The sequence below is a fragment of the Strix aluco genome, chromosome 3, assembly GCF_031877795.1.
Source record: "Strix aluco isolate bStrAlu1 chromosome 3, bStrAlu1.hap1, whole genome shotgun sequence".
Lineage (NCBI taxonomy): Eukaryota > Metazoa > Chordata > Aves > Strigiformes > Strigidae > Strix > Strix aluco.
In genome coordinates this window covers 117,706,392-117,730,618 of record NC_133933.1, presented here as the reverse complement: position 1 = coordinate 117,730,618, position 24,227 = coordinate 117,706,392, and the positions used below count along the sequence as shown (strand labels likewise).

Below are 24,227 nucleotides of genomic sequence, written 5' to 3'. Positions count from 1 at the left end.
TTAGTCACAGAGCTCACTCATACATTTCCAAATTTCAACATAATCATTTCAGGATGAGAGTATTATTTTTTCCCTTCCCAATAATTTTTCCTTGGCATCACATTTCATACCCTTCCTCTCTGACTGCCAGGAAAGTGCAGTTTGGAGTTTTAGGGGCTTGAGTTTGACTTTTTTTTCAGAAACACAGATTTACCAAGGTTATTTCATCTCTAAGAGAATGCATTTTTAATTGACTTGTTTATCCCCATAACATATGCACACCTCAGTAAGGCTAAGGGATCAGGTTATATGACATCATGGTGTCAAAGGAATAATTGTCACTTGTTTGTGCGTTCTTGAAGAAAAGCGTGTAGCTTGAAATCACACACAGTGCTGCCTTGACAAAATAAATATTGTGGTAAATAACAAAATTTTTAAAATTATCTTTTTTTTTTTTTTTTTTAATTGGGAGGAGTAGAGGAGACAGAGGGGCTAAAGGGCCTCTGCTCCCCAAGTCTGCCATAGGATCACATTCCATGAACTGGTTTTGTTTACAGACACGGCTTTTAACCCTGCACAGATGTGAGAAGATCATCCCTTTCCCCAGAACAGGGAGGCAGCTAAACCCATCCGACAGTCACTGCTCAGCTAAATCCTGCATCCCACTGCAGTTGCTACCCAAATCGAGGGTTGAGCAGCGCTAAGAAAGCTGTTGAGGCATTTCTGCAGCAAACAGTGCTATATCCGTAATCCACTAACAGCACCCATGAAACAAGAATTTAAAAAAAAAAAGAGCCAGAAATCGGCTGTTTGAATCACAGATCCCCCTCTCAGGTTTCAGTTTAGGGACAAGAAAGCTCCAAAAACAAGGCACCCTTTCAGCATTTTATAAAGCTGACTTCAGCTGCCAAAGGATTCCTCCGCAGCAACACCAAGACAGCTTTTGCCGCGAATTAAAAAAATTCACTGCAAACGAGCAATCATTAGTCAGCCACATTTTTCATACAATTACTGGCAGTGAAAAAGCAAGCATGCAGGTTGCTGTAAAGTAAGGTCTAACTACTTCCACCCAAACAGAACAGAAGCCGTTCACATAAGTTTTAGTGGGGGAGAGGGAAATCCTCAATGCTCACCCCTCCCTTTCTCTCTATGACTGATTACAATCTGCTTTTTTCTGAAAAGCACATTTATTGTGGGAGTTTGATTTGAAAGAATTTCAAGTAATTTAAACTTTGGCTGCAGGCATATAGATCACTTAAAAACTGATCTTCAAGTGTTTCTACATGTTAATAACATTTCTGGTTGGTGCTATAATCAACGGTTTCAATTCTCAACCTACCAACTGAAATATTCAACACATGCCAGGAATTACCTAGGATGAAATCACATAGCACAAAGTTAGCCAGCCTGACAGTAATCTCTGTGCTAGCACTTATGGTGTAATACTCTTATTTTGAAGTTGAGAGGTTTGGGGCTGGGGGGTTTCTTTAGGGGTGATCATCAGCCACTTAAAGCTTTTTCAAACCATAAAACTGCTGAAAACAGACTGCATCCTGGTTCAAATCAAAGCCCAATTCAAATGGTCTTTTCTTAATGGACCAGGATTCATCTGTCCTGCCTCATGTTCACTAAGCACGTTAATACTCCACATGTACTTCTACATGATCTCACTGATGAATGACAGAAACAGAATCTAACCTTAAATAATAAGACAGTAAATTAGGAGGTGCTATTTCAGATCCATCCTTCTGGAATTGAGGCACAAATGCAAGATGCACATTTCTCTAGATCTTTGGAAAGTGAAAATGCCAACTTGCTCCATTTTGGTATCTCTCCAGCCAAAGAGCCTCCCATCACCAAAAAAACCCATAGTTCTCACTGTATTTCAATACCCTACTTGAAAAAGGTAAATGGGCTTGATGATAAGTGGTAGAAACAAGCGAAAATAAACAAAATAAAAACCAGTTTCATTCATAGCAAACTGTAAAATTTTTGATGAAAAGGCTTACAGTGTTACCTTGTAAATATGTAAGTGCTAAGCTTTCTCAGCTCATGGGTCTGGCAAGAGCTTGTTAGCAGCACAAAAAATACCAGCTAAATGATCCTAATGCAGCAGACTCCTGCAACACCTCAGACATTCAGTAAGAACATCGTTCACCACTAAAGTTTAGTTAAATATGCACAATTTTATTTATTGAAGAGATTAGGACAAAAACATTAAACCAAATACATGACAAAGCACCAGAGGCAGTAAAACCCCACCATGCACATCACCAATCTTTCCTCCTATAAGGTACTTATAAAATAAAAAAAAGTCCTTCTTGACACAGCACCATCTTCAGAGTGTAAAAACATTACTCCTTTATATTCTTAGTTACCAAAATAGAACCAAGGCAGGTCAGCTGCAGCTAGCTTTGTCTCTTGATAAAGAACTGTGAAACATCCTCTTGAGAGTGGGACCATAACTTTCCTGCAAGGCAGGCAAATAGCATCCATACGTCAAATGCCAAGTAGCTGTACGCACATGCCACATACTATAATTAAGCACAAATTCAAGTAACATTTACATACTACAGAGTCCACATGTACCTACCCAAAAAACATGACCACTTCACAAAACGTATACAGGCAGTAATATCAGAACAACTGAGGTACTGGAAACACAAATATTTATGCCAAGAGATTTCAATATCATACAGCAATATAAAAGCAGTAATAAAAACATTTGCCAGTCTAAATCAAATAAAGCTATCTAGAAAAAGAAGCTAAATAAAAAGTTATTTAGGGACAGAAATACCTGAACAGAAAAGAAGTGTGTTAACTACAGCATGTAACATGTCATCCCAAGTCAACCCGTAATTGAAGTACTGGCTTAATACATCACTACTGTGACATTTTCTTCAATAAATAGAATAAGTCTTGACAATACAAAAGGTGCATATTACTGTGTATGTTTCAAGAGGAATATCTGTAATATAAATGTTCAGCTTATTAATACCCTCTTATTTCTTATTCTGGACATAAACAAAAATCAAACCCAAACAATTCTTTTCCCAAGTTGAGAGGAATTCAAAGAAAAAAACCCATAATACTCTTCTTCAATAATAAAGAGCCCTCTATTTACATGTGGGCCAGTCAGTTAAAGAAGAGATTGGTTCTCAGATAAAGACACGATTAAGGGCTTTCTGCCCTCTCTAGTCATATATGTGCAGCATGGCAGATATGGAAGCCAGTATCTCATATCTTTAAAAAAAAAAAGTTATACAGTTTTCTTCTTTTTTTTCCCCTATTATAGCAGTAATGCATCTGGAAGTTCGAGTTATAATAGCTTCCTGCAACAAACCATTTGACACAAAACAGAACAGCTTGTTAAATGACAGTTACTTCCCCTTAAGGGAACAAAGCATTAAAATGTCATTTCCTGACAAGAATATTAAGTAGTTTATTTAGAAGAAATGAGTTGAAAATAGCTATCAAGAGACATGAACTGAAATTTTGTTTGTTTTTAGCACCCACTTTTCATGTCCGTCTTTGTGCACCTAATTTTTTTCTTAAATTAATCCCGTTAATTATTAGACATCCGATTTAAAAAAGTGTTAGCCAATTGTACTTTCCCTGAATAATGGCTGAAGTTAAATATCTAACAGTGCGATGCCAAGATGTGAGCTGAGGCAAAAAAGTTTCTATTTGTCGTGAGTTACCACTATTTTTAATGGAACAGAAACAGGAGTGATACAGCTGCACCAGAATTGGCATGTGCAGTCTCCTTGGCTCCAAAAAGGTGAGAAGCTACAATTGCTCCATGCTGCCTTTTCTCCTCCAAATCAATCTAACCTGATAGCAAGCTCCCCCCGCCCCCCAATCTGTCCCCATGCTACATTTGTTATATTAGCTCCATGTGGAGGTTCCTTCTCAATCCGAGGACCTCTGAGTGTCTTTTGCTACCAAGCTAGGCTGATGCAGGATGTGATTTAACACGGTCAGGAAGGGCTCCTTCATGTGTCCATCTCCAGGTTGTGTACCTTCTGAACACCAGTCTTTGTGCTCAGTTAAAGAATGGGTCCAAGTCTTCTTCCATGTTGACATCAGGCACCAGCTGATCTGATACTTCCTTAGCACCATATCCTGAATTTGATACATTAAAATCTGTAGAAAACCATGGATGGTCCAGAATTTCCTGTGAAGTCAGCCTTTCCGATGGCTCCCGACGCAGTATGCTACGTATGAGGCATTTTGCCTTGGGGGATAGAGTTTCTGGAATGTTAAACTGCCCACGACGGATCTTGCTGAAGAGGGAACTAGGCTCAATGTCATGGAAAGGATAGCGTCCAACTAGCATGGTATAAAGCATGACACCTAGACTCCATACGTCCGCTGCTTTGCCAGAGTAGCTGCCATTTGTGTTCAAGATCTCTGGACTCACATAGGCTGGGCATCCATGCTTATCAGAGAGAGAGTCATCATTTCCTCTTAAAATATAAGCATCTTCTAGGCTTTCCAATTTCACTCTAGTCCTGCGGGCAAAAAAACCAAAACCATCAAGGTAAGCAAACATCAAAACACAAATTCCTGGCCATTACAATCACATGTTTATAATAGTAATACTCTACAAAATTCAACAATCACTGAAGTGCATCAGTTTAAAAATCCCACTCACAGCACTTCTCACAGATTATTGATACTGTCTCTTCTATACTGGTCAGAGATACTAGGGACATATAGGGGATATCGCCACACACACACAACTACAAGATTTTTAAATACAGTTATGTCCATAAACTCATTAGTAAGGTCTTAAAAAGATAAAAGTAATTGCCATATTCATGTGGTTGGTAAATTTTACATAGACATGAATTCCAAAAGGAGGCAAACCTCAAAATTCTTTCTGTGTTGGCTGCACCCTAATGTAGGACCCATGCCCAAATAAAGCTTAGTCCTAAGTAGACAAGGTTATTTTGACACTTTCACATTGGTGTGGCAGTTACTTGCACCTGTAATGTCACAAGGTTCAAGAGGAATAAAATGGTCCCTCTGCTGAGCCTAAATGATCCCTCTGACCCACCAAAATTTTTTTGTATCCCAGCATCAAGGAAAAGCAACTTTAACAGATTTCAGTCTTTCTAAATAGACCTTCGGGCAAAGGGAAATCAGGTGAGCTGAATGCCACCAAGATTAACAGCAAGCTTATCTCCCCAGCCAAACCAGAGGAGCTTCTCATGTTGGAATGAACAGAGAGACTAGCAAAGGGCTTGCAGAGAAATGACAGGGATGCCTTATCTAGACTGTAAACTCCTATTCACCTGCCAAGCACTGTGAACTTGTCATTGTGCTGCAGTAATTATCTCTGCAAGAGAATTTTCTTCCCTTATGGATATCACACAGGAAAAGAAAAAATGATGCCGAGTTGCTTGTCACAGCACTAGATGAACATAACCTTTCTTTCCTTTTAATTCTCACTGCTAGCATCCGTAACTATATTTAAAAATCTGTCCCTGTTAAAGGCATCCAAAAGGATTACCGACCACCCTTTAGACTATCTGCCAGCAACGGTTGCTTTTCAGAGCAGAATCACTACAATGTGACATGACTTGTCCAGTGCATCTGGATGGAAGTGACCTAGCACTAGCACAGACTTTCTTTTCAGCATCTCAGGATCATAACTCAGCTTTGGATATTACTGTCCTTATCTCTCAACCTCACTGGTCTGTATCATCACTCTTAGCCCTGTGTCATGGCCATGTTCCCATACCACAGACATTCACAGGCAGGGACTGAACTTCATCCCAGAAAGCAGAACTTGCTTTTCTTGACTAAAGCACATCATTTAACAGGCATTAAAACAGACAAGGAGAGCCCTGTTTCTTAAATGTTTACTGAAGACAACATTGCTCGGGCTTGAGCTGCAAAAGACAGCTGGGCCAGTTTTGGCTTAGACTTGGTTCCAGGGCAGCTCAGCGCTATCTTCTTTGAACCAACAGAAGAGCATTTTACTCTGTGGAGTACTCCAGCGGCAACGGTGCCATAAACTCTCATAATGACACTTGGACCTTTTCAACAGCTAGAGACATTTACTAGCAGAGGTGAAAGCCCCTTTGGCAACGTGCCCCGAATCAAGAAGTCATAAATACAGAATTCAGAATACCTGGCTCCCAAGCAATGTGTCAAGGCAGCTCCCTCTCTCCTTAAATAGGCCAGTGTTTTCTCCTCCAGTTCGAATGCTGATGGGGTTTGCTCAACACACCTGCTTCCTGATTAATTACCCATTTCCAGCCTAACAGCACTTCTCCCAGTGATGGACAACCCCCTCATTATCACTCAAACAATACTTTACAGCAGCAATACCTCACACAGGAAGCTGGCTGCAAGGAGAAACATAACTACAATTATCAAGACCACAGCAATTTCCCTCTGTACACAGCTCAGAGGGTCCAAAACAGGAGAATGACTAGAGAAGAGCCCTTTCACAATGCTCAGCTTCGACATGTTCCTGCACCTGCACAGCGTAGGAAGAGCAGTGAGGAGAAACGCCCAGAGGAAAAAAAAAAAAACATCAAGGCAGGTGGAGAACAGAGAGGAGGAAAGGAAAAGGGAAGGCAGGGACATGAGTTGTGGTTCCATTTGCATTGCCCACCTCAGTTTTTCCATTGAAAAGTGTGTGTAGCAATAAAACGGTGAGGCCAGCTACTCAAACATGCATTAAGTCACTGAACTGCCAGACAGGAAAGCATCAACTCACTCCTGCAAGCTAACAGAAGCAGTACACACACACAGGGAGCGGGGCAGAGCATGCTATTTATAAACAACTTACAGAAGGGAATTCACCCCACACACACACTCTCCTGCCATCTCAGTGTCAACAGCACAGGGAAACGCTGTTTACTCTCCCATCCTATTTTACATTTCTGAGAGTTGCCAAAGAATTTAGAGATATAGTTCAATGAGAAGCTTTTATATTACAGAAAATTATTGGAATTCCCTATCTCTTATTTTCTACAATGGACGTGGTACAAAACCATGAAGAGGAGACTGCAAGATGTATCAAAAAATAATCTTTTTCTCCAACAGGAGAAATAATTTCTTGATAATAAAACAGAAGCAGCATACAAAAGCCTTATCCCAGTCTTGCTTTTCTTGCAAGGTGCTGCAGGCTGCAGCTCTCCATGCATGCTACAGCGGGTTTTGTTTAAGCAAGCAAATGGAACAACAGCTGGCCGTTATCTGCCTGCTCCTCCATAAGCCATAGCCAAATGAAGCAAACACTCAAACCAGGTTTTTTATCCTGCTGAGTTGACAGGCTTTGAGGAAACAAAAGGTCCCAAATTAAACAAAACCACAACCTTCAGTTCTCCTCCTTCCTTGCCAGCCCCCGAACCCTCAACTAGTAACACCCTCATGCATAAGGTGCAAGTGGTTGAAATGGCTGCTCCGCAATGAGCCGGTGCTACGGTGCAGCACTGGACACGCCACTCCGCGCAGGTACGCATTTCCCTCACAAACTGCATCTCTTGAGCACGTACTGCCAGGTATACAGCCTCAGCGTGACTTTCTCCCCCTCCCAATTACCACCAGAAGCAACTCGGGTGTTGCTGTTTTCATTTCTAAGGTTGGGTGTCTTTGCAGAAGGTGACAACACAGGTTTTCCATCCTCACAGCAAGGAGAGGGCAGGAGTAAGGGAAGGGCTTGCCGGCACAGCAGCAGCTTGTCCGCTTGGCGCAGCCAGTGCACAGCAGCGCTCACGAGCTTTTGCTGCCAAGGGCCCTGGCTCAGCTCTGCCGGCACCCCTCACTGCAAGCCAGCACCGGGGCTGGGGAGACCCACTCCAGCCTGTTTTCACCCATGACAGATGACTTCACGTACCTCAGCCTCGCATACAGAACACAGTCTGTGACCATAATACAGTTGGGTAATATGCAGGTGTAAACGGCAAGTCTCACTCCCCTTTTTACAGTCATTTCACGTTTTTTCAGGCAATCAAAAAGGAGCAGCCTGGCTCAGGAGCTGCTATTTCCCAGCACACGGCACCCTATCTCTGCAAGAAACAGCTTCCAGCTCTGGCTCGCCTTCCCTTCCTCCACATTTCAAGCATTCCCTAAAAGAGCTCTGTTTTCTGCAAGCCAGAGAGCTTTTTTTAGGGGGGGTGGAGGGGAACAGGAAAGAAGGGAGTCTAAATACACAGAAACGCAGAGACACGCTGGATGAGAAGCAATTTTTTTCTCCCCCACACACTCTCTCTCAGAGGAAGCACTGAAATCAAATATCCAGGAAAAAGAATAAAAGCCAACAACAACAAACAGACCCTCAAAATCACAAGTAGTTTCTGAGAATACAGAATACTGCAAAGAGTGGGGAGTGCATCCAATTGCAGAGCAACCAGACAACCCTATATTCGACACTTGGCAGGCAAGGGGCAGACTCAAAACCAAACACTGAGATGTGAAATCACAATCAGCTTTGAAATGCCTCCCATCACACAGCAGAAAAAGGACAAACAAAAATAATTCTCTTTTTTTTAAAAGTCACATTTCTAAAAAACTCTCATTCTCTAAATAATTAACTCACATCAGTCAACTGAAGGACCCCCACAAGAGAAAACAAGTTTTCCAAAAGCATCAGCATTCGAGTTCGACCATTCAAATGGTTGCAACAAAATTAATCCCTAAAGTTCAAATGTAAGCTACTGCCAAAGCCGGATGAGAATCACTTTGTACACATACTGTAGGCAACAAAGACTTTTGTCAAGGCTTACGTAATTACAGTACATAATTTCAAGTTTTAATGCAGACCCTGAATAAGCACTTGGAAAAAGAGCATTATGCATCTATCAGATCATTGATAAAACACTGCATTAGTCTAATGCATTAAAAAAAAATACAACCCTGAATCATGGCTATTTAAAAAGGGGAAGCTATTCTGCCTATGAATGCTTTCCCATTACTGGTGAATGAAACCACAGAAGTGCAATCAGAGGGCAGCAGCAGCACTCAGACGGGAAATGCGTCTTTGTCCCCATAGAAACCGTCAGGGAAACCCATGAAAAACAATACCACTCTGAATTTCTTATCAATATGCCATTCATTACTTGACTGCATTCAGACTTTGCTCTTCAGCAATGTAACAAAACCTAATCAATTAAATGTCTTCCAGAAGATTCTTCAATGCAACCTCCTGAGTTAGCACCCAATGGCTTTGTTGCACATCCCACACTTTTTTTCAGAGTGATTCGTATTATTCCTCCCTGCAGAGCTTAGGGGCTACTGGCAAACTGCTATCCTGCCTTTTGACACTAAAGCCAGGGCTGTAAGAACCCGACATTCACACTTGCTCTCCAAAAGCAAACACAATTTCCATACCAAAATCAGTGGAATTATTCAGAGGGCTCTAAGCTCATAAAGCAGAAAGAAAAAAAAATCTGGAACATTTAAAGCAGAAACACTGACTGAAAGTCTGAGTGTTTCAGAGGAAAATATCTCCAGTGCAGTGAATAAACAGTCAGTAGTAAAGGAGCCCATGCTGGAATCAATGAAAGCAGTTGCTTCTACTCTGTCCCTGAAGCCATCTGTGTGGGAAGTAACACCTGAACCACAGCTGAGCCACCGTTACCATTTTGGAAACACTAACTGCAGACCAGACCCACAATTTTAGTGCAGCATCATCCCCCAGATCAGCTGCTTTGGGAGAAGATGGAAGAAGCCATCCTGCTATGAACACTCCAGGTACACCATCCACTTGCTATTCAGGTTAGGTCAAAATTAGATGATCCAGATTTACAGATTCTATATAGCAACTTCATGCTTCCAGAGATCAGAAAACAACCGTCATCACCATGTGAATTGCCATTTTATTAATATGACTGCAGGTAAATATAAAAGTGGCAACTTCTAAACGGAGGAAGTGCCTCACAATGTTCCCTCCTACATATAAAAAATGAAGGCACCCAAGCAATGCTATCTCATATTTCAACATTACTCTGACTGAGGCCAGGAAAGCCTTTCCCTAGGTAGAGCACTCAAGCCATCAACTGCCCAGTAGATCAGGGATTGCTCCTCTGTGGCCAATAATTTACAGGTCATTTAATCCAGGTCAGTTGCTAGCACCCCATCATAAAGCCGAGACCAGCACGAATGCAATCATGCCAGCAGAGTCACAAGGACAGGGAAAAAAAAAAAAAAAAAAAAGGTAGCTCGACATTGAAAACAGTTATCTCTTGCTAATTGATTTTTTTTGTTTTTTTAACTAAGGGAATCTCTCCTAAATAATGCAGAAGTACGCTGCCGTTGTGGAGACAGTGAGATGGGGAAGGTGGCTAATGAAACCCTGTGCAGATGATTTGCAGCTTGGTGCAAAGACTCATTCTGAACTCAGAACTACCCGATCTCCTCCGGGGGCGGTGAGGCACGCAAGATCAGAGGGGAAATGTTATGCCATCAATTTAAATCCTGCTCCTTTTAGCGTAAGATCCCTTCCAGTGCATATCAGCACACAGCCTGGGAGTTCACCGCACAACATCCTACACAACTTCAGGGGGAAAAAAAAAAGAAAACAAACCGTGCACAAAGGCTGCCAGACAAACCGTCTCTTGCATAATGAAACAGGCTCAAGGATATGTTTCGAAAGACAACTGGGACTTGCAGGCAGTGCAGGTTTACAGAATGAATCTTGTTCCTAAGGGAAGATTCCCTCACTGGTACTTCTGCAGAATAAGGAAGCCTCTAAAAATTACATATCCCCCACCCTTCCTCCAAAGGGATGCTACAAGCACACTCAGCCCTGCCCCGCACCCCCTTCCTGATGTGCAGGACCCAGCAACTTAGGGCTTTTAACTCGTTTCACGCTGGTTTATTTTCTACAGAATTCCACTTTAAAAAATGCTTGAGACCACCCTCTTGCACACCTCCAGGAAGGGCTGGGACCCCAAAGACCTCATCTTTACAACACTCAAATAGGATTGCTGGGAACAGCCTGTCCTGTACACCATACACTTAATTTCTTCCATGCCCTTATTACCTAAGGAGACAACGCATTCCCCAAAAAGTAGGTAGGTAGGTAGCGATGTGTGTGTTGGGGTGCAGACTCTGAAATTCAGACGCAGACCCTTCCACAGAGGGGCTCGGTTACAATACTGAGAGGAGTCCATTATTTGATAAGCATCTGGCTCAGAGCAGCTACTTTACCTCACTTTTACCTTTTTAGATGACATAGAAGGTCAGAGTTTTAAAAGGCTCTGCTGGCAGCTGTATACTGTGTTCACCATCTTTTCTAGGTCTTTTCATACAATGCATGGTGAAGCTCCATAGGAAAAGGAGACCAAGATTTTATTTTGTTAACGTAACTCTGCATGTTGTGAAAAAAGCGTTACACTTTGTGAGCCTGCAGTGGGTGCTCAGCACCTCTAAAGCAATGCCATTATTTCACAACCCCACTGGAAACCTTTTGCTTAGATGTCTGTAAACCTGTCTCCAAGGAGTACACATCTCCCAAAAAGCAGGTGCTGAAGACTAAATATGCCCCAGCTTGGCTCCTGTTTACAATGTCAACCTTTCCCTCCCAAGCCTGAAGAAATCTCACGGTGTGATAGCAAGGACAACTAGAAGAAAAGGCAACAGAAGAATTTCACCATAACAGTCCACTGCAGCTGAAGCTAGCTGGCCTCCCTGCGTCCCCTCCTCACCCCCAGCACAGAGGTCCACAGAAATCTTCAGTCTCCACTCAAAAGTCAACATGGAGTATTTTGCACCAACACTATGAATGGAGGTTTTCAAGTCTTCAAAATGACCTGCTGTTGAACTCTTAATGCAAGGTCTCAAGAGACATGTACTTCCCAGGACTGCAAAGCAACTATCATCAGGGAGATCAATCTCATGATGGGCACCCAACCATGCCAACCATGTCTGGCATTACAGCCAACATGTAACGCAGCATTCAGCCAAAGGCACCTCTTGGAAAGTCAGACCTCCTGGCTGGGGAGGTCTGGCAGGACATGGGAACAACCTGCAGCAGTACAGCCCAGCCTAAAGGCAGGTCCCCAGGCAGGGCTCCCCTCCTCCTCCAAGCATGGCACAGGGCTGCACCTCAACACCACTCTTCAGCAGAGCTAGTAGATGAGGCTGCAAAGGGGGAAAGACTGAAGAAAGAGTGAAGAAGAGATACAAGTTCAACTATGAGCCAAATACCAGAAGACAGCACAGTCCATGGGTAAAGCCTTCTGCAAACTTCAGAGTTGGGTACTACAGCAAAGGCTCTCACCACTCATGGTCTCACTGAAGGGCCTTGAGCTGACTCAAGGTCCACTGGAGGTCCCCATTCTCATCCCCAGGCCAGCCAGCAGCCAACTTTTCCCTGGCTTTTGCTTTTGTTTATGCACTTAGGTGAAGCACTTAACCTCTATGACCGTATATGCCCTCAGGAGATTTAAGCACTTCACAGGGCTGGTGTGATGTTCAACATCTGCAGATAGCCTCCTGCATCCCACTGGGAAGGGTACCACATACCCAACAAATCCAAAGTGTGCTGCTCCCAGGAACACTGGGAGAAAACAGAGGCTTAGTAACCAAACCACATGAAAGCAAAAGGGAGCACGAACCCTTCTGCAGAAAACAGTTGTGCAACTGCTTCATCCTCTATCCTAAGCTTGACAACAGAGATTTGCTGCTTGTGAAGAAATTTGCCTTCCTCCCCATATTCTAGGAATCATTTCTTGGTTGAAATCTGATCTGTGATTCTCCACTATTGAAGAAATTATGCTCTTTGGCCCTGTGGCCCCATTCAGGGTATTGTGTAGTGCTTAAATGACAAAACAGATGAAGACTGGTTTTGTTTCTGTATCTTCTGGTATTTAAAGAGCACTCCTATTTTGTTTGATTTTCTTCCACTTTAGGACTCTCTTTCTAGGACTCAGGGAAAGCGTTAACTTACATCTTCTCTATGGAACTGTAAGTAAAGCAGCAAGTTCTAACACAATGGGGAAAAGCAGCTGACCACATTACAATTTGACAAATGCTGGGGAGGAAACTTACTACTAACTTTAAGAAAATGAAAGGTCTACTTGGAAAAGCATTCTCTTTTTGTGGGATCAGTTTTGTATCACTAGGATTGCAAATAACATAACTAGGTCACCTTAAAGCATCATCCAGTCAAAGCTGAGAAATTCTAGAGGGAAAAAAAAAAACATTCTAAGAGTACCAAATAAATACGTTATGCTAACACAGGCTTTCTAAATTAGTTTATTGTACTGGCTGCATTCCCCTGGCGCAGAGTAAAAAGTGTCAAATTCCATTTATTTTTATTGAATCCTACCTGCCTCATATTTACTCAAAGAATACAGGAAAATTACAATATCTAAATACCAAAATTATTTTAATTTTCCCTTCAACAAGTATGATGAATGTACAAGGTCTTTAAGCTTCAAATATTACGACAGCTAATATTTTAATATAATTAAAGGCTTAAAAATGCACTAAAGAAATTAATAATCCCCTGACAGCAGAAACGCTCTTGTATTAAGAAAACCATTGGAACAACCAACACAGAAATGCTTGATTTAATTCTGAATCTTTGAGGTGGCTCCTTTTCAAAGCATCTGCTATATATCAGACTGATGAACTGCTTTATTAGTTATATACTATGTATAGTGCTATTTTTAGCACAACCCAAAAAGCCCTGCCCATTCTGCAACATCATTATGGGACACCAGCTAGGAGAAGGGCACAGTCGCTCTGCTCCAGGGCCTACTACACAGCCCCACAACACCAATATTGACCTGGCTTAATATCCAGGACCAAAAAAATTACCAACATGGATGGAAACAGAAAACATACAAAACCACATGTTTTATCTTAGCTCATCTCCACTGTTTTGGATTCAAGTTTTATTTAGAAGTTTAAGGACCCGATTTTTAAAGTATTCAAGAATCTTATAGGTACTTTAGAAAGTCCAGTGAGACCCAGCATGGCAAGTCAGTGCTTTCCATATTTTCAGTGCTCTGAAAGTTACTGCCCTCATTTAACGGATGTGCTGCTGCTTGCTAACCACGTCTTACAAAACATTTCCAGCCATGCTGTAATGTCTTAGAAGTTCTGCTTCATCAAGATCATCTGCAGGTTTAAGGAGCTTAAATCTGAAATTTCAATGCCACAAGACTGGCTATTTCACCTATCATTTACAAATGGAACCACAGACACACCTTCCCCAAAAAAACACAACCCCCCAACCTTCTTTCATGCAAAACAAAAAAACACCATAAAAGACCTTAGGGGCTTGGCAACAGCACACATCACTTTCATGGAATGCAATTTACCATATGTTCAAAATTTCTGTGGGTCAGGATTAAAAGAAGCTATAGATAAAGTACCTTGAAACACAGACAAATTATTTTTGTTTGTTTCCACACTGTGGAATTTCGGATTTAATTTTCAGTGCTGATGTATTTACACACATGCAATAGTAAGATGTAATATACCATCACAGTCTACCTTTGATTTAGCATATCAAGAGAATGTCACTAATAAGATTAGGACTCCTACAAAATTCTCAGCACTACCAGCCTCCAACACTACTTTTTTCCACCTTCTTACCTCCTGATTCATTACAGACATCTCAAGGCACTGCAATTCACAACATCCAAATAACACACATCCTTAGCAGTGACATCAGGAGGAGCAAAGAGCACTCATGACACTACTGGATCAGGAGTTTGAGTCTTTGCAAATTCCAGGTTTAATTTAGATAACGGGAATGGGGTGAAAAGAGTTTCTATGCTGTATGCACCAGTCTGCAAAACTCCAGGAGCTCTGATTTAGTATTGAACTACCAGGATATCATTAGGATAAACGGAAGTCGTTGTACTAAGAAACGCTTTAACTGATTTTCTTTTTTAAATGATTGGAACTACGTTCATATATGTCCTTCACATTCCCTCTGGCTCCTCCAGTCTAGCAGCTCTTCAGCTAAGAGCAGACAAGTATCTTACTAAAAAATAAAAGAAACAAGTTTTCCATTCATGTGTTGCCTGCATGCTGGATTTCCCATCTTTTCTTCTATGAAAATAAAAACTGTGAGAGTCTTCAAAAAGAGGAAGTTTCAAAGCAGTAGGTACTAAAGGTGAACTGCAGAAAAACAGACTTGCAGAAATAGTTAAGAACTACTAAGAAAGATCTCCACTGAAGAACAGGCGACACACAGCAGCAGAGTTCAGACACATTTCTCAGAACATTATTTTCACCTCTTTTCTTCCTCCTTGGTTCATTACTAGCATCAAAGATCGTGCAGCACCCATTTCCCAGGCACTGCTTGCCGACAGCAGCTTCTGCAAGGCAGGCTGCTCGACACACAGGCATCCTCACCAGCACCAGCAGCCTCGGGGAGACGTGAGATTGGAGGGGTGCAAGAAACACACAAACACCTCCGTGAACCCGGAAGAACCAGGAAGATTTTTTCAGCCTAAATATAGCAGCAGATTGAAAGTGATGACTGATTACAGTCTGATGATCAGAGCATGTGAAAAAAAGACAGTCGCTGTTTAGTTCTATTTCTATCTCACAGTATTTCATCTCTGTTTATTTAGCAGAGAAAGGACTGCAATACCTCTCTACTTACAAATCAACACTGCATCCAGATGAAAACCGCATTATGATTATCTTAAAAATAACCAGTAAGTCCTTTTTGACCTTTAAAGTGAATTATTGTATCATTACAAGACACTGTTCAAAGGTGAGTAACTGTGATTTTGCAGACGACAGTTACGTTAAAAACATTCATAAAAGCAAACGCTGCTATTATAGTACGCACCACTCTTCTTGGGTGGCTAAAGGCTTTGGCCCTGTGCCTCGTGTTGCATTCAGTTCCTAGTAAGCGGCAGGGTAGGAGTTCAAAAGTATGCAGCACAGGCCCACGTCTGCTCCCACTGCACTGCTCTGAGCTCATGCTGCCTTCACTTGAAGCAGCTTTTCCAAGTCCTGTCTTCCATGCAAAACCACACAAGTTTACATATATCTCCAGGAAAAAAAGTCTATTTTAATGTTATGATGTTATCAACTACAACAGAAAACAATCCCCTCCTCAACTATTTTGTACAAGTTTCCTTCTTATCTGAATCAGAGGTGCTATAATGTTGTTTAATTATTAAACTCAGAGTTGTGAAAATGCAGTTTACATCCATCTGCTTTGCATTTCTCTCTGAATGGACATTAGGCTAGTTTCATTTTAGGCTTTTTTATTTGAAGAGGAGGGAGGGGTAATCATATATATTGGGGCTGCAGTAGAAAAATAAGGAATAAATATTTGCTTTGCAGATAACTCCCTGAAGTGAATTAAGAGGTGAAAATATGTTTTTTATTTTTCATTTTGTAAAGAGATTAAAAGGAGAAGTTTATTTTGCAAAACTCAGCTTGTAATAAAATTTAAGTAGAGAATATTTCAACAGGATAGACGGTTGTCATTTTTATTTTAAGGCCAGGAACTTCTCTTTCCGGACTGAAATGTGTATTAGGTTTTCTCCTAATTCTCAGATCATGGACTTACTGAGCCTATAGAAAACTTACGTGCCTCGGCTGTTGTTTAACTTCCCCAAACAGCCCCAAATGGAATTGATAGGCACTGGTTATTTTTAACAAAGCTCTCCAGAACATCTATTTCACTCTGCAACAGTTTGAACAAGCTTTCAGACAATTTATAGGATTTAACTAAAAGTGAAAAACATCTCCCCATCCTTTACCAAGATACGAAGAAGCACAAAGGCAGGCTCTGCCCCTATTTAGTTTCATTTTTTTTGTAATGGCCATCTTCCAATTTAATCCCTCTGTGAAAGCCTGACATTACTCTAGCAGCGTTTATTACTCTGGTGCCTTATGTGGAAGCTGAAAGCAAATACATGATGTAACGTAACAAAAAACTGATAACCACAAGGAAAGAGATATGAAGTTTCCACAGGTACAATGGTATAGCTACAGCTCAGCATCAGAAATAGCACTTCAACAATATACACAGACTATCCAACTTTATTTCTTTCCCTGGCTTCCCATACTCTTCCCCAAATCATTTACTACCCAATTATCGAGAGGACGGTGTGCAGGATGGAGATACTAAAAAAAAAAAAAAAAAGGTAGTTCCCCAAGTACCAGAACAGCTCTGATACTAAAAACAGGCACCCACACAGCAAGGCAGTTGTAGTCTTAGTATGATTAGTGACTACATAATACTCTCAGAAACAGCCTCCAGACCCTTCCAGCACAGAAAACAATAAGCTGTCCTCAAATCAGTCCTTCAAAGCACTGGTGGCCTTTCCCTCCAACCTGTCAGCATTAACCATGTGGCCCAACCCTCTTTAACATAGTGGATCTTTTGCTTCTTTCCTCTTTTAACACCAGCAACATTTATGAAACCAGAGCTCTTACACCAGACATCTATACAGAGACTTCCTCCAGAACACGTCCCCTCCTCAGGAATGAGGATGCTCCTCCAGGTGGAGATGCAGAAGCCAGGCACATATGCAAACAGCACTCTATACTTACTTTACTCCAAAGCCTAAGCCAGAAGGCAAAATGGCACATCCATCCCATGATCAGGTTGCAGAGGAAAATAAAGGAAGTGTAACACTTGTGTACCATAAACGAATGGCACGGTGACAACGAAGGGCACAGCATCCTGTAACTCTGAGTATCTGACCTCAGGCAACCCGACCTGTGAAGTAAGGGAGACTCTTACCTTTCTTCATCCTTGAAAATAAACTTTCGCAGCTTGAGATCTCGCAGTACCAGTCCACCATCATGGCAGTGTGCAACAGCGGAAGCTATTTGATAGAAGAGTTTGGCTGCCTCCTCTTCTTTAAGCTTCTTGCAGGTACGAACAAACGAATGCATGTCCCCATAGCTCCTTTCAAAGAACACATACGCTTTTGTCTCCCCAAGAATTATTTCAGTAATTTGGTTGATATTTTTATGCGCAGGCAGACAAAAACATGGTGCTAATAACTCCTGGTAGCAGCCAATATCAAACACCTGCAGGAACAATGACAGTAAAGCCAGGGTTAGCGACATGAAGGACCGTGAAGTTATGGTACATCTAATTCTGTTAACAGAACCATCTCCAAGTACAATTTATGCTGCTGCTGAAGCTGCACTGATGTAAACAGGATGTCACAAGCTCACAGGACTGAGGACAAGACAAAACAGACTACATAACCCCACACAGAACATACGCGTGACCTTGGCAAGAAAGGCCAGTCTTCAAAACTTGTAGCAAGAACAGTTCCATTAGCTAATAACGGATCAAATTTAGAATGTAATCTGAATTAAGCTCTGAAGACATAGAGGAGCTGGACACTTAGAAGAAAACGTGTTTATCTTCTATTTTCCATCCAAATAAACTCACAGAGAATATGGCCAGTAGCTTTAGATATATTAAATACACCCTGATCCACATGCCTCTCTCTCTCTCTTGATTTTTTTAACACATTAGAGCTTTAAGGATTTTCAGGTTTAAAAAAATCATCTAGCACTATTCATATTTACTTCCTGCCTTTCTTTCATCTCTGACAAACAGCAAAGTCACTTTCACTTTCAAAGTCTGTTTTACAATGGCTGTTTATAAGATCAGAAGGACAACCCGGCAAATAGCCCTGCCTGTTGGGAGTGCAGACAAACATCCTTCAAAAAGCAAAGACAAAACCACCATGAACTCTCTGCATTTCAATCAAGTGCTCCATTAAAAGCAAAGTGTCCCTTTACTAGTCAGTATGTTATCACTGATCTTATGAATGAGCTGTAAGAATTAGAAAGGCTGCTGGGAAACCCAAATATAAAAAGTTACTATAATCTAGTGATGACGAATGAATCAGTATTTGAGTCAATTGAGAAATGCCCACATTACAAGAAAAAGAAAGACTTCATTGAGAATAACCGAAGTCAGTGTGCTAAAAGAGAATAGGAGCAAAGTATTGATAGGAGTGATTTTTATTTTTAATTATAACTGCTCCAGAGGTACTACAAAGCAAGGGATTAGCATTTCCACCAGCATAAAAATTTGATTAATGTGTAACTTACTCTTGGGTGGTTTGTTACTTCGGTAAAAAGAATTTAAGGTAGTCGTGTCATTCTAACTGAACATAAAAATGAAGAACTGGCATAGGTCTCTAACCACCTGGCTTAAACGGCAATTATTTTTCCTCTTTTTGTATTCTAGTTTTTGTATTCCAATAACAGGTGTTTGTACCCTCTCCTAGAAGCAAATCTCCCTTTCTTTGAAGCTTTAAAAAGCTTTCAAAACTGAGTGAGAGAGATACGGTACAATCAAAATTTACCTGAGGCTTTAAAACCTGAGTCATTTAACGCTTCAGAGCGCAGTCCTAACAAACTCCTTCCGCAGAAAAGGACCCAAACCCTAAGAAACTGGGACACCCCCTCCTCACACACCTCTTTCTCCCCCCACCCCATACCTGTGCTGCTATTACTCTGGCACAGGCAAACACAACCTTAAAGACAGGCTGCCAACAGATCCAACACATTTTACGGGGGGTACATTAGCACTGAGGCATTCTGGTGACATGGTGCGCCAGGAAAGCAGAACTGGGGTGGGAATGGGAAATCCCTGGTGTGTAATTCATTCCAGAGGAGAATTCATTGACATTTGAATCTCAAAACTCTTAACTACTACAATATAAGTGAATGGCACTTCTACAAAGTGGCTGCTATAAAATAAAATAAAAGGGGGAACATTCATATAGCTCAAACCCTTATGTGAAAAAAAGCCTTTCCAAAATTCTCTCCGAACCAGGTTATCCTGATATAAATTAGTTACATTTTGTGGTTCTCAGACTACGTTAAACAAGTAGGTCTGGATATGTACTGGTACTATGTTTCAAAGGGGAGAGATGGGAAGTGCTATCACACTGCTACAGTCTAGAATACCTTTTATAAAGGGCTTCTTTGTATCCCAGCTTTTAAGATCCCTGGCCTCAATTCAGCAAATGCCCAATAAGCTGCAGTTTGATTTAGTTCTTGCTGGGAATTGGAAGTGAGAAGTTACCATTGTTTGGATGCCACAGAGCCTTGAAGCAAATAACAGCGTCTGTACAGTCAGTGGGTGCAGCCAAATGAATCTTGAAGAATCATCACTACGTGTCTGTTATCCAAACCAATGTTTCTGCAAGCAATCTCTAACAGCATCTTCAATAAGATACCAGATATCAGGTCTTTTAGCCGGAAGGCTACTTGACAAATAGTAGTCATGATACTGCAGGCATTTTAAAGCACACATTAAATTAAGATGAGCTCAGGACTGACAACTGCGTATTCACAAACTAGCAATTCAGGCTAAGATCATATTTTTGGAGCACAGCTAGAAGTAGTGCCTCGCACATATGGAAAAACTGATACTATTCAAATGTCAGGATCAGCTCAAAAACATACAGCTTAAATGGGAGGAAAAAAAATAAACTCAGCTCTTTGTGAGCTGCAGTTATGCTGTTCATACTGTTATCAAAACAGTGCCTTAATCCTGCAAACCAAACAGGAAACAAAGAAGAGCATAGCCCCCGCTTCACTACTTGCTATGCAAGTTCACCTATAATTTCATGCAGAGCAGCAGCTTCGAGGGCTCTGTTTATTTCATGAAAAGATGCCAATGTCCTAGAGTGCAGCACTGTACTACTGCAACGAGCAGGGCTTTCATTCTAGAAATTCTCATGTTCTGTTTCAGTTTAGTAACAAAGCATTCAGTTCAGCATGCAATATTAGTCCTTTGCAAAGTCACGGGCCCTTTTTTCCCCCTAAATAATCACACAAAGTCCTAGGTTGCCTCAACATCAGGTTTTATAACTCAATCAGTAAGCACATTTAAATTGCCCTCTGAACTCCAATCTTTACAAATAGCAAACGGGAGCAATTATTTTCACTTCCCTGCTACAGGCTAGTCCGCAACTTCTGATGAATCAAGTATGGGAAAGTATGAAACATTCAGCAATACTAGAATTAAACCCTGGAATACAAATAAGCTGTAACATGTCTACTTTTCCATTTTGCAGTTAGTTCGACACTAGAAATTTGCCCAAGATGGCCAAATGGCACAATTCCATATTTTGGGAACAATACAAACACTGCAGCATGTGTTGCAAGGTTGCAATTTGCTACGAAGTTATAAAAACTACTATTGGGTACTGCCTCAGTTTGCTGGGCATAAGTCTGGCTCACTACAGACAATGAGAATCGCAATTTAGGAACAAAGGAAAATATTCCCTCAGCCCGAAAAAAACATGCCTCTACAGATGTGCATGCATGTGGGTTTCTTTTTCCCACAGCTCACCTTTGAATAGTAGGAGCAAACTGGGAGGAGGCAGAGAAAAGCAGGCTGGCTACAAAGAGTGGGTTAGCTATTTTGTCTGCTCTTCTAAAAACCGTAGGTGTGCAGGTTTTATTCTTGCTCAGTTGTGCAATGGGGGAGGATGCTGTTTGCAAACAACCTCCACGGTGAGGGAACTCAGGCTGATTAATTCGATGTGGATTTTTTTTAATATCACTTTTAAGACAAAGCTGATGGCAATCTCCCCCCGCCCCAGCTTCTCCATCCTCTTCCGTACCCCAATTCACAGAATAAGGGACAGGAAAAATCGAGGAAGGCAGCAGGTCCCAACACCTTAAAATTAGCCGGGGATTCCCTACTCCATTTTGAAAAGTGAGAGTGGGGAAGATAAGGCTTTCTCCTGATCTGAACTCACGTTAAGACCTACTTAAAGAACGGCTCTTTCCAGAACAATATCTCCCGGGTAAGAGGCAGGACTGGCTCCGGGCCACGGCTATAACGTGGCCATTGTCTAGAGAGAGGGAAAAGTTACAGGATGCGCCTTTAATCCTGCCTCCCTGCCTTTTGTTTCTCAACTGTTTAATAATTGAGCTACCCGACCGTGCTCGGTCCTCCTGCAAGACACGGGAAACCCACGCGCGACAGCGGGCTAGCCCGGGGGGAGAACAAGGAGGAGAGGTATTACCTTGCAGACCAGCTCCTCGCCACTGTGCAGATGTACGGCTCGGAAAACGTGGTCTCCCTCGAGAGGCTCCAACAATAAGTATTTCCCGATGCAAGAAACGCAATGCGACAAGTTCGGGGTCTCCGGCGGGCTCGGCGAGCCTAGATTCGGGCTAAAACTCTGGCTTGGCTCGATGGACCGTATGGACGAGAGCTCCTCAAAATCCTGGGTTTTATTCCGCGGTCTCCCATATCGTGCTATCGTGATAGGGGTTGACCTTTGTATGTTCATGAGTATGGAGAAGACCAGCCGAGACGCTGCACCGGAGCCCTGGCGTGGAGCGCGGTCCCTCGCCCGTCCAGCTGCGGCTGCCTTTGTGTGCCGGGGGGGGCGGGAGCGGGAGCGCGGCGGCGGCGGGCGACCAGCCTCAGCGCCGCGTCCTGGGCACAGGGAGAGAGCGCTCAGCCCGCGGCCCTTTGTTCCCGCCGGCGGCCGGGCGCGGAGCGGAGCGGCGCGGAGCAGCGCGGCGGCGGCGGGGCAGCGGCGCCCGGTGCCTGGGGGGGGGGGGCGGGCGGCGGCGGCGCGGGGCACGGAGCGGCGCGGCCGGGCCTGGGCGGCCGCCGCTCCCGCGGGGCGCGCAGCGCGGGCGAAAACAAAAGGTTAGGTAACGCGCTGCGCGCAGCGGGGATCGTCCTTTCTCTCTCCTACGGCGAGGCAGAGCCGCGCTGCCGCCGCCGGGCTGTAGATGGCGTGTGAGCCTCGCCGCTGGCGCCCGGGGCGCTCCGAAAATGCCCCGCGAAATAGCGAGGGAGCATTTAACTTGGAGCGGGCAGCGGCCGGGCCGACAAAAGAGCGCTCGGCGCGGCGGGAGGCTCGGCAGAGCCGCCCCGGCGGAGGGGGCCGCGCAACGGCCGCGCGGGCAGGGGCAACGGCCGCGGAACGCGGAGCACAGCAGCGCGCACCGCTCCGCGCCGGCGAAAAGAAACGCGCTGCCCCTGTCGCGGCCGCCTCGACAGAACAAAAAGTGCAACCACAGGCGAGGGGAGAGGAGCGCTTTCACCGTTCCACTGCGCAGCGGGATTTTCGGGGGGGGGCTCGGCGCCTTCGCGGCGTTTTGATGTAGTTCACGCACAAAGAAAAGAAAAACCAGCACGGCGAGAAGGGGGCTGACTTCTTACTGCAGGGGCTGGAAGGGCAAGAAGCGAAAGGCCGGGGGTGGGGAATAAACTGGAATCGTTTAAAAAAAAAAATGCAGGGAGCAGATTTGGAGTCGTCTTTTTTTTTTTTTTCTTTTTCCTTGGAGGTAGGACAAGGGGGAGGAAAGGGATGGCCGCGCCGCTCCCCTTCAGCAAGGCATCGTCTTCCCCCCGGCGTATTAATAGCTACTTACGTGGCGGGGACGCTGGCTGCCTCCGTGCCTCGCTGCCGGCCGCCGCACGCCCGCACGGTGCCCAGCGCGCAGGCTGACTGCCCCGCCGCCGCCGCCCGCCCCGGCCCGGCCCGGCCCGGCCCGGCCCCGCCGCCCACCGCGCCGCGCCCCGCCCCGGCCGCCCGCCCGCCCCGCCCCGGCCCGCCCCGGCCGCCCGCCGCCGCCTCCCCCCCGCCGCCAGCCGCCATCGGGGTAAACAAGGTGAGGCGTCCTTCCGCAGCCCCGCCGCGCTGTGCCGGGGGCTCCGGGGCAGCCCGCCCAGCCGGGGCCCCTCGTGCGCACCGGTGCGATGCTGGCCGCGGGTTCCCCCCGCTGCTGGGCTCCGGCAGGTCCGGCCTCTCGGGGGATTGCCCTTGCGGTTGGGGGTGAGATGTTAACTCATTAATTTTAATATAATAACAAATTAATACATAATAACAACAATACTAATAATTGATAATGGAATAAACGCCCCTAAAAGACGCGTCCGGCCGCGCCGCCCGGGCGCGGTGCCGGCTGCGTTCTGACATGTGCTGCTGGCGCCGGAGCCCGAGCCGGGAGGGCTTTTTTTTCTCAATGAAGAAACCGGGTTTTTTTCCGGGCAGCGTGGGTCTCCGCGTACTTACGGGAGCAAAAGCGGTTGCTTCCCGGTGCAGTCGGGTGGGAGGAGTTCTCCCGACTCCAGGCTTGTCTTAATTCATCCCCAAATTAAAAGGGCTGAGGGAAAACGTAAACCCTTTCGCTCTGCACAGAGAAAGCCATGAATGAGGTAGGTCTGTCCCCGCCCAGCATCACTGCGGTCTGCTAGGTTTTTTTCACCCGCTCCCCTTTTATTGTTTAAATAACAGGAATTTGGATGTATATTAAAGTTTGATGAGCGGCCTCCT

The 24,227-nt window shown here is 43.8% G+C and overlaps 1 protein-coding gene across 1 annotated transcript; it reads right to left on the bottom strand.

Annotated features, from left to right (window-relative positions):
- Positions 1-2,145: 2,145 nt before the first annotated feature.
- Positions 2,146-23,382, bottom strand: TRIB2 (tribbles pseudokinase 2). Its single transcript, XM_074820079.1, has 4 exons — positions 23,323-23,382; positions 21,954-22,372; positions 17,678-17,970; positions 2,146-4,493 (listed from the first exon to the last, which is right to left on the bottom strand). The coding sequence occupies exons 2-4, from the start codon at positions 22,221-22,223 to the stop codon at positions 4,025-4,027; spliced, it is 1,032 nt and encodes a 343-aa protein (XP_074676180.1). The 5' UTR covers positions 22,224-22,372; positions 23,323-23,382; the 3' UTR covers positions 2,146-4,024.
- Positions 23,383-24,227: the final 845 nt, after the last annotated feature.

Bases quoted from the DNA above. Each gene is read 5' to 3' on its own strand.
- TRIB2 (XM_074820079.1), bottom strand. From the start codon at position 22,223: ATGAACATACAAAGGTCAACCCCTATCACGATAGCACGATATGGGAGA. The intron at 17,971-21,953 runs GTAATACCTCTC...TTGTTCCTGCAG, and splicing joins GCGAGGAGCTGGTCTGCAAG to GTGTTTGATATTGGCTGCTA. The intron at 4,494-17,677 runs GTAAGAGTCTCC...TTTTGCCCGCAG, and splicing joins ATTTTCAAGGATGAAGAAAG to GACTAGAGTGAAATTGGAAA.